General features: G+C 49.3%; 1 protein-coding gene across 2 annotated transcripts in view; it reads right to left on the bottom strand.

The window, feature by feature from the left end:
- Positions 1-6439: 6439 nt before the first annotated feature.
- COPRS (coordinator of PRMT5 and differentiation stimulator) overlaps positions 6440-9299 on the bottom strand; it is a 4283-nt gene continuing 1423 nt past the window's right edge. The window contains exons 2-4 of one of the 2 annotated variants that reach the window (XM_007452386.1): positions 8389-8459; positions 7520-7737; positions 6440-7005 (exon numbers count right to left, since the gene is read on the bottom strand). In XM_007452386.1, the coding sequence (XP_007452448.1) occupies positions 6836-7005; positions 7520-7737; positions 8389-8459 (459 nt within the window). In that variant the 3' untranslated portion in view covers positions 6440-6835. Of the gene's footprint in view, positions 7006-7519; positions 7742-8388; positions 8460-9299 lie in introns of both variants that reach the window. The other variant, XM_007452387.1, reaches the window with a different exon arrangement.

Raw genomic sequence — 9299 nt, 5'->3', positions numbered from 1 at the left:
CCACCAGGAACTGGAAAGTTCTTCCGAAAGTGAAAATCTGCCCAGGACATGTTCCTGCTAAGAACCCTGAAAGCCCCTTGGCATAGCTTCCAAGGACTCTTGCTTACCTGACCATCCCTCACCATGTCCCCAAACACACAAGACCTCTCACACCTGGGGGCCTTTGCACACACAGCTCCCTCTGCCTGGGCGATCCCCCATCCCACTTCCTGGCCAAGTCCTCCAGGACTCAGCTTCTAGGCTGTCTGCTTTGAGGGGTCCTGTCTTCTGGGTTCCCACCATACCCTGGGCTTTTGTAGTTCTCCTGTGCTAACATAAGGGTCCATTTATGTGCCATCAACGTCCCCCTAGACTCTGAGCTCCCTGAAAGCAGGAACCAGGTCCATCCTGAGTACATAGTATATAGCAGGTGTTCAGAAATAAATTGATGACTAAAGATCAAATCTACACAGCAAGCATATATTAAGTACTTACTATATGCCAGACTCTGGGGTAGGTTCTGGGGGAGGGGAGAAGGGGATAATGATGACTCTTACCCTAAATTTCACAGTAACTTTTTCTGAGAAAACCCATCTATAAAGTCAAGAGTAAATCCTGCCATGAATTCACAGGTGAGCTTGCCAACCAGTAGGAAGCCCACTGACAGGAAGGTAACCCTGAGCAAGCTCAGCATCTCCTCCAGGGCCCCTCACTCTTCCCTCCCCGTGGGTCACGCAGGAGACAGAGCGGCGATGGGTCTTTACTGCCACCTGCTGGACGAATGGAATAATGCTACAGGCGGCAGCCAGGAGAAATTCAGGCGCCTGCCTTGAGTTGCCAAACACATGGCTCTGACTTATATCTGCCACATTTGTTCAACAGCGAATGAGAAGCTGTCAGAGGAAACGGCTTTTGAAATCAAAATCACCTCACCAGAAAACGGGGTGGGGGGGAAGAAAAAGCAAAAAAGGAAAGCCAACTGTACCTTGCAATGGTCAGAAAGTGGGAGCATGCCTCCTGGGGAAATTTCTCTCTCTGACTCAAAGGGGAGGACCGGAGAATCCTGTAAGATGGAGAGAAATATCTCCTTCTGAAACTGTGGCTGTGTTTGTTTTTTTGTTTGTTTGTTTTTGCGGTGCGAGGGCCTCTCACCGCTGTGGCCTCTCCCGTTGCGGAGCACAGGCTCCGGACGCGCAGGCTCAGCGGCCATGGCTCACGGGCCCAGCCGCTCCGCGGCATGTGGGATCTTCCCGGACCGGGGCACGAACCCGCGTCCCCTGAATCGGCAGGCAGACCCTCATCCACTGCGCCGCCAGGGAAGCCCTGTGGCTGTGTTTTATTCCCCAGGCCCGCAGCAAGCACAAATCCTGGTGGAACTCTCCAAACCTTGGTGCCCTGGAACCCAACTGACTCTTCTCCTGCCCATCAGCACCTGCAGGATCTAGTTCAGTCCTGGAACCAGCACAACAGAAACTGCCGGAAGCTGGGAGGCCGTTCTTTCCAAAGGCCTTGGCTTTGCAGCCAGACTCGCTAAGTCAACAAAGTGGGAGCCAGCCGTGCTGCTTGCCCTCCTGTTACACCCTCCAACTTCTCCTGGGCCTGCCACACTCACACACACACACGTGTGCACGCTCACACAGAATGCTCCAGATCCAGCGTTCTGCTATTTGGGTGGGGAATCTGCTCTGGGACAACTGGGAGGCAGAATCCAGATGGGCTACAGCCAGAGTATTGAGTTGTTTTCTGTGTTTTTTCCTCTCTCTCCATATTCCAACCATCCTGTGAAAAGCTGGGCCCAAGAATGCAAACTCCGGAAAACCAAGGGCAGTGCAGCGCCAAGATATTTACTTAGCCAGTGAGTGTGCTTCCGTCTCCCTGGAAGACAGTCTCAGATTTCTTCAGGGCACTGGAGCCTTGCAGAGTCCAGCCAGCTGCTTCTTTATACAAAGAGAATGGTCCCTGCAGCCTTCACAGTCAACCCACCCAGACACCCAGGCATCTGAGAGAAAGCTAGGGGAAGCACCATCTACCATCCCCACCCTGGGGTCTCAGGATGACCAAACTGTCCCCACTATAAACAGCACCAAACTAATTTAGGGGTGGGGTGAAAGGGTACATTCCCCCAGACCTTCCCAAAGGGAAGAAAGCTATAACAGACAGAAACACGTCAGAGCCATCAAAAATACACAAAACTGGGATTTCCCTGGTGGCGCAGTTGTTAAGAATCCGCCTGCCAATGCTGGGGACATGGGTTTGAGTCCTGGTCTGGGAAGGTCCTACATGCCAGGGAGCAAGTAAGCCCGTGCGCCACAGCTACTGAGCCCGCGTGCCACAGCTACTGAAGTCCACGCGCCTAGAGCCCGTGCTCCACAACAAGAGAAGCCACCGCAATGAGAAGCCTGCACACCGCAACGAAGAGTAGCCCCCGCTCGCCGCAGCTAAAGCCCATGCGCAGCAGCAAAGACCCAACGCAGCCAAAAATAAAAATAAATAAATTTTTTAAAAAAGAGTACCCAGTAAACTTCCAATGCATTTGTAACTTAAAAAAATAATAATACACAAAACCACTTATACCAATTGTGAATGGCACAATTCCGTTTGTTCTGCCACAGTACAAAAATGGCAAGTTTTTCATCCAGATAGAAAATAAAAACGAAGAAAAAATTATCAGCACTCTGATATGAATCAACCCATGATGATACTTTCAATACGCCATTCTCTACCTACCTGATGGCCTGGTCCCCTGCCCCCAGCAGTAAGTCGTTCTCATCTAGGCTTCTGTTAACTCTGCATCTCCTGCATCTTGGGGGTTCAAGAAGCAAAACTGTCGTCTCCCTGACCATCCCAATTTCCGACCCCGAGCTTCCATCTGGACCTTCTGGGGTTCTCACTTCCTCAAGCAGTGCATGACATCATCCAATATCCATCTTCACAGGTCCTCCTTGTCCCACGGCCCCTCTGGGTCCATCAGGTTCTCTGCATGCTCAAGGCCTGGGCACCTTTTGCCAGATGGTCCTGACCGCCTAGAAGAACCAACATCGATCAGTCTCTGGGGACCTAACTCCCCAGCGACACACCAAGAAGCAGAGCTCATCATTCCATCTGCTCTTAGCGTCTCCAGATCTCTCTCTCTCTTCTCTCCATCTTCCTTCTCATAGCCCAGGGATTTTTTTTTTTTTTTTTTTTTTTTTTTTTTGGCCTGGGGAAAATTCTTTCTTCCCAAATGTCTACAAGATTCATAGTCTGTTGGCCCCAAACTCCCTTGCCTCCTGACCAAAAAAAAATTTTTTTAATTAAAAAATCCCTTTTTGTAAAACCAAAACTAAAAAAATTTCTTGGCTGTTTTCGACTCTGTCACATGCCTCCACTAAGGCAATGAGCCTGCTTGCATGGAGAGAGGGCAGGAGAGAAATGAGGGTATATCTGAAATGTCATCCAGCCACACGATAAACACGTTTTTCCTCTCTTTTCCATCACCCAAGATTTTTAAAGTGGTCGGCTGTGGTCTCTTTCCTGGTAAATGATATTGTCTGAAAGAAACGCCAGAATAAGAGTTTCTCTTCTGTCCCTCCGAACAGTCCCTTCGTGCCTCTATTTCTCCAGCAGCCTCTGCCCACTTCTGTCCCTTTCCCTGGTCCCTCCTTTTCTGTCCCATGGCTGCCTCTTCCAGCCCGGCTTGTGCATTCTGAGAGAAGCTGGCCGGAAGTCACCATTGCCCCCCAGCCAAGAAAAACAGTAGCACCGAAGGCTCAGGTGCATCCCCCAAAATGTGTTAGCCTGCAATGTCCTGTCGGCATCCCAGCACCTGCCCCAAGTCAATACATTCTCTGAGCACTTTCTGATTCCCACATCCCAAAATATGTTTTCAGCCTGCATCTTACTTTGCCTCTCTCTAGAAGAGATGGCCACTCCCTCTTCCTTAAAACTCTCTTCTTAGATTTGGCTTGAGTGGTGCCTACACTCACCCGGTTTTCCTCCTCCTCTGCCACAGCCTGCCCTTGGGACCCGATTCTTCCGTTTACCCTGTAATCACTAACTCTCCCCAGGGCGCTGTCCTTGGCCCTCTTTTTTCCCACAAGCCCTCGCTGAAAAAGTTCAACCGCACTCAATGCTGCAACGCCCGCCAAAACCTCAAAAATCCCCCAAACAGTCCCCTCTCCCTTCCGCTTCCACCTCCCTCCCCACCCCCACCCCCGCCCCCTGATTCCAGACACATGTGTACAACGGCCTAGAAAAGGAAAAGCCAGAGAGAGGATAAGAGTGCTCATTTCCTACATTGGAAGGAGTGTCAGGACCACAGAGCAGACCACGACCACCAAATGGGTAGACTCCAACTCCATACAAGAGAGACTTTTCCAACAAGTAGCACTAGCCAGCAATGAATGGGCTCCCTCTGAGGTAATTATTTTATTTTTTGGCCATGCCATGCGGCATGCAGGATCTTAGTTCCCCAACCAGGGATCAAAACTGTGCCCCCTGCAATGGAAGCACCGAGTCATAACCACTGGACCTCCAGGGAAGTCCCTACCTTGTTCTTTCATCACCAGCTTGGGATGTTGTCAGTCAACCCTAAAAGCCTGGGCAAATACTGCACCATGACTGAAGACGACTGACTTTGTGCCAGTATTTACTGAATGTTTTCATGCTGGGCTCCAATGAAACATGGGTGCTGAGGAGTAAGATGTGGTCCTGCCTTCAAACAGCAGTCACCTTAAGGAGGGAGGTGGATCCGTAAGCCGGTGATTGCAGCAGAGGGAGGCAAGTGTTGGGATATTTGTCAGACAGAATGGGGAAGACTAGGCAGAGGAGGCAACTGATTTAGGATAACAGCTTGTCTTTAAATACCTCATTGCAAAATCTATATTAAAATAACAATATAAAAGCAAACTGCCAACACCTCCACCGTCTCGTCCAATTGTTTCCATTTGTCCATATTAATCCTTATCACTTACATATGCCATTTTTTCATGTTTCCAATATTATCAGAGTGGTCTTATAGTCTATATTTTCACTTATTATATCATTAGTATTTTTCCACATCCCTACTTTCTTTTTCTTACTTGCACTTCACCCCCGCTTCACCCCACTTAACTCCCCAGGCCGTGAACCAGTGTTCACGGCCTGGGGAGTTACCCATCTCCATCCTTCTCTGTTTGATCCATGCTAGGAGGGGCACCAGAACGATACCTAAATCAGAACAATTGACTAGCCCCACCCCACTTTTCTTGCTCTCCTGACACACACAACTTTTGGCTGTGAAAGCCATTCGGATGTCTTTAACTCTAAGAGAATATTGCTGGAAAGAACCGGGAGGAACTGCAAAGAGTAACTTTTGGAAAGTAGGAGAGTCTACATTCACAACCATTCCATGGATCCCAGCAGCGGCAGCTTGTAAACTTTCTTTGCTCAGATACTCACGTACGTGTACTTTCCTTACTCTTGCTTCCGTCCCTCCCTCTGACATAGGTGTCATCTCCCCACCTCTGACTTCTTTTACTCAGTTTCAGCTGCCTCATAATTGCCCATGGGCCCACGTAGCCTGTCCATAACACCACCTTTCTAGTTGGCAGCCCTGCCACGCTCCTCAAGCCCTCAGTGTTTCTTAGCTCAATTTCTCAAGTTCCTCTTTTCGCGTCCGACACACTCGTGGTCTAATCAGCCATGGCACCGGGAAGAGTAAAGCAGGAGTGGTGTGGGGATGTGGTCTACGACTGTCTCTCCAGCAAGGACAGCGGAAGGGACCATTTTTTTCTCCCTAGGACAACCTTGGCCATGAGGTTTCCTCACAGCCAAAGCTACTGCCCTCCCTCATAAGGTGCTGCCTTATTCACACATTTTATGGGGTCTCTGAAAAATAGCTTAAATGGTTGGTTGTTCATCCAACTGCCGTGGATTTCAGGTCTGAAACTTTTTCTTGATTCAGCTTCAATACGGAGGCAGGGAGGTAAGAAGCAATCCCCAGCCTGCCCAAGAGGCAACGGTGACATGGTCTGGTGTGTCACAGACCTGCCGAGGTGTGGCCCCCAGGTCCCACGTCCAGGCTCACACACACACACACACGGGCAACCATGGGAACAGACTTCAGTCATGTGAGGGTTCAGGTCACATTTCTGCTGTTTCCTGGCTGTGTGATCTGGGAGAGGTCAAAACATTTTGAGCCTTATTTTCCTCATCTCCCAAATGAGGTTAAAAAAAAAATTTAAGTGACATGTAAGTAATTGTAAGGATTAAAAGGAAAGTAGAGTGTAAAATCCTTTCATGCCAATTGAGGGCTATACAACGGCTGGTTTAATTAATTTGCCATTTCATTTTCCAGCCTACAGAAAGTCCTTGTTAACTAAGTAAATGGTCAATTTTCCACCACCAGGAATAGCAGTCAGCCGCAAAGTCACCAGTGTCTCTTGGGTTCCAATCTCTGGTCAATAGGGCCAGATCTACAGAGGCAAAAACTAAAGTATCGTTTTCTTTCACAGAGTAGTTTCATCTCAGACAACATCAATCCTGAAAATGTAAGTGAGGGGCTTTAAATGAAGGAGTGAGGCTTTGCTCAGAAGTATCTAATGAAAAAGGGGGGGAAAAAAGTAGGCAAAAGCAGGCTGGGTTTTTTTTCTACTTTTATTTATAAAGAACACCATTCCTTCCCCACACAGACATAAACACTCACACATTCCAAGGAGGAGCTCATTAAAAACAACAACGACAACAGAACTGGGGGACAGAGGACCTTATTTAACACCAGTCTGTGTGCCCGACTCGGGATTCACTGGGAATGTTTCCTCAGATATGACATCTCACCTCAAAGAAAGGAGACGTTGACCTGGAGGGCCCACCCACTCACCAGGCAAAAGCTATGCCCTCAGTCTTCGGCATCATCAAACTGTCCCGTTTCAAAGACCATCTTGGAATAATGGGGTATCAGTGGAGGTGGATGGTGCCAACTGGGGTCATAGATCATGTCTCCTTGCGGGGCACAGCACACCCAGGGTCTGACCTCTTGAGAAAGGCAACCCTGGATGTCGTCAGCATCTGCAGGCAGTTTTAAAAGACAGATTAAAGGAAGGAGGGAGAGTGAAAAGAGAGAGCCAAAAATGTCTAGGGGACAGACACTTGCACTGTCTTTGCTTAAACACATGCACGCGCGCGCGCACACACACACACAGTCCTCCTTTGGTGGAGAATCCCAAGCACCTTCATTCTGACGCCACCCACAGTCCTGCTTCTCAGACAGCGGTTCCTAGCAGCGCAGAGGAAGCAACTGGTGAACAGAGCACTTCTGTCTACAGCCGCTCGATTCACACAAAGATATTTGGAGATGGTAACACTGTTTCAATGTTACAACTGACCAATACATTATATAATAAAATGCAAAACTGGCACTTTCTTCCCCCCTATGAAAGAGAAGCTGTCACAGAAATTTCAGACCTATGAGAGCTATCAGGCTAAGCTCATGGATGTGGGTCCCTCTTCCAAACTGTTTAGGGGTTAATGTGTAGGAGGGTCTCAGAAGCCTGGCCTAGGACCCCCAAAACCCCACACCTACCATATGGATTCCCTTGATCTTCTTTCAACTCCAAGTCCCAGTCCTCATTAAAAAGATCAGCAGCCTGTTCCCTGGGTGGACAGCCGGACACCCCTTCTGACAGCTCCCAGGGATCTGGTTCCCCATCGGAATCCTCATCATCCACAGCAAAGCCTTCCTCTTCACAATGGGTGCCCTCACCATGGGCAGGACTATCATGAGGGATGCTCTGTGCTCCACTGGCTAAGAAATCGACAAAAGGAAGGAGGTCTTAAAATAACTGGCAGACCAGAGAGGGCCTAGTCGTGCACCCGGGAGATTTTTGGCAGACTTACTAAGAGGGCAGCAGGAACAAGTGTGCAGAGTTCCTCAGCCACCGGAGCGCTTATTTAAAAACTGTTGTTCTGTTTCCAGTTTTATCTTTTTTTCTCTTTTTTTTTTTTTTTTTTTTTTTTTTTTTTTTTTTTTGCTGTACGCGGGCCTCTCACTGCTGTGGCCTCTCCCCTTGCGGAGCACAGGCTCCGGACGCACAGGCTCAGCAGCCGTGGCTCACGGGCTCAGCCACTCCGCGGCATGTGGGATCTTCCCAGACCGGGGCACGAACCCATGTCCCCTGCATCGGCAGGCGGACTCTCAACCACTGCGCCACCAGGGAAGCCCTGTTTCCAGTTTTAGAAGTAGGGTAGATCATTTACTTTCAATAAGATGTTTTGCCTTAAATAAGGCCGTTAATTACGAGCTCTTTTCATTCACATGAGAAGGCAGGCACAGTTTATGTTTTCAGGTAGTTTAAATGCCACTGAGGCAAAGGGCCTCTGGCAGATGATAAGCTTTCATAATACAGACCTCCTTGGTCTCTCCCAACACCCACCCCAGGCTCTGCTGCCTACTTGCCTAGTCGATCCGCAGCCTTCTCAGTCTCTCTCTCCTGACCAGAGCGGCCAGCTGGGGCAAAGGCAGCCTGCAGGAAGAAGAAACAATTACCCAGGACTTGGATATCTCGGGTACGGCCAGTGTTTCAGCCCCACACCCACCCTTCCATACCCTCCTTTGTGAGGCTGGGGCAGGGACTCTGCCACCCACATTTCTGCTGTGCCCTGTTCAACTGGGCCTTGCTGCTTCCTCTTCCTGTCAGCATCACCCCTGCCAGCAGGATCGCATGTCTTCCTAGAGTGGCCACTGAATCCAGTGCACAGTTTGCCAGCACGTGCAGAGCCAGCCTCCTCTCGAGCCCTGTCTTGAGCGGTCTGTGTCTCGGGCCCTCAGGACCCCTCCTCCAAGCTCGGAGACTCTAGCACTAGCCGGGACAGTGCCCCCTCCTCAGAGGTTGGAATTTCAGCTCCCTGCAAAGCCTCTCCTCTGAGCTTGTACATTTCAGTCATTCCAAACTCACCCCTTTGTTCCGCTGTTTCCCGGCAGTGGCTACCTCCCTGTTTTTAGCTTTTCAGTTACTTAATCAAAGTAACTTTATCAAATTCTCTGTCTCCTGACTGACACATGGGGACAACAGAGCTTTAGTTGTTGAAGGGAAATCATCTTCTCCCATAACCACCCATATGCTTCTCTGCTCCCGTCACTCAAAAGTTCCCGAAATCCGATCACCTGTTAAGACCTCTTTCTAAGTGGGATGAGAAATGTTCACAGCCTGCATGAGAAGACCTGATTTCAATCCCATTCATTCAGTGTGTACCCTGGATACATCACCTCAGCCACCACACCTGGGTTTCCTTCTCTGGAAATTGGGGATGACTGTTCTGACCTTGCAGGAGGTTTATAATGATAATATTTATGAAAACACAGC

Source organism: Lipotes vexillifer, unplaced genomic scaffold (genome assembly GCF_000442215.2).
Source record: "Lipotes vexillifer unplaced genomic scaffold, Lipotes_vexillifer_v1.1 scaffold216, whole genome shotgun sequence".
Taxonomy (NCBI): domain Eukaryota; kingdom Metazoa; phylum Chordata; class Mammalia; order Artiodactyla; family Lipotidae; genus Lipotes; species Lipotes vexillifer.
The sequence above is the reverse complement of the archived record's forward strand: the minus strand, read 5'-3'. Positions and strand labels throughout refer to the sequence as shown.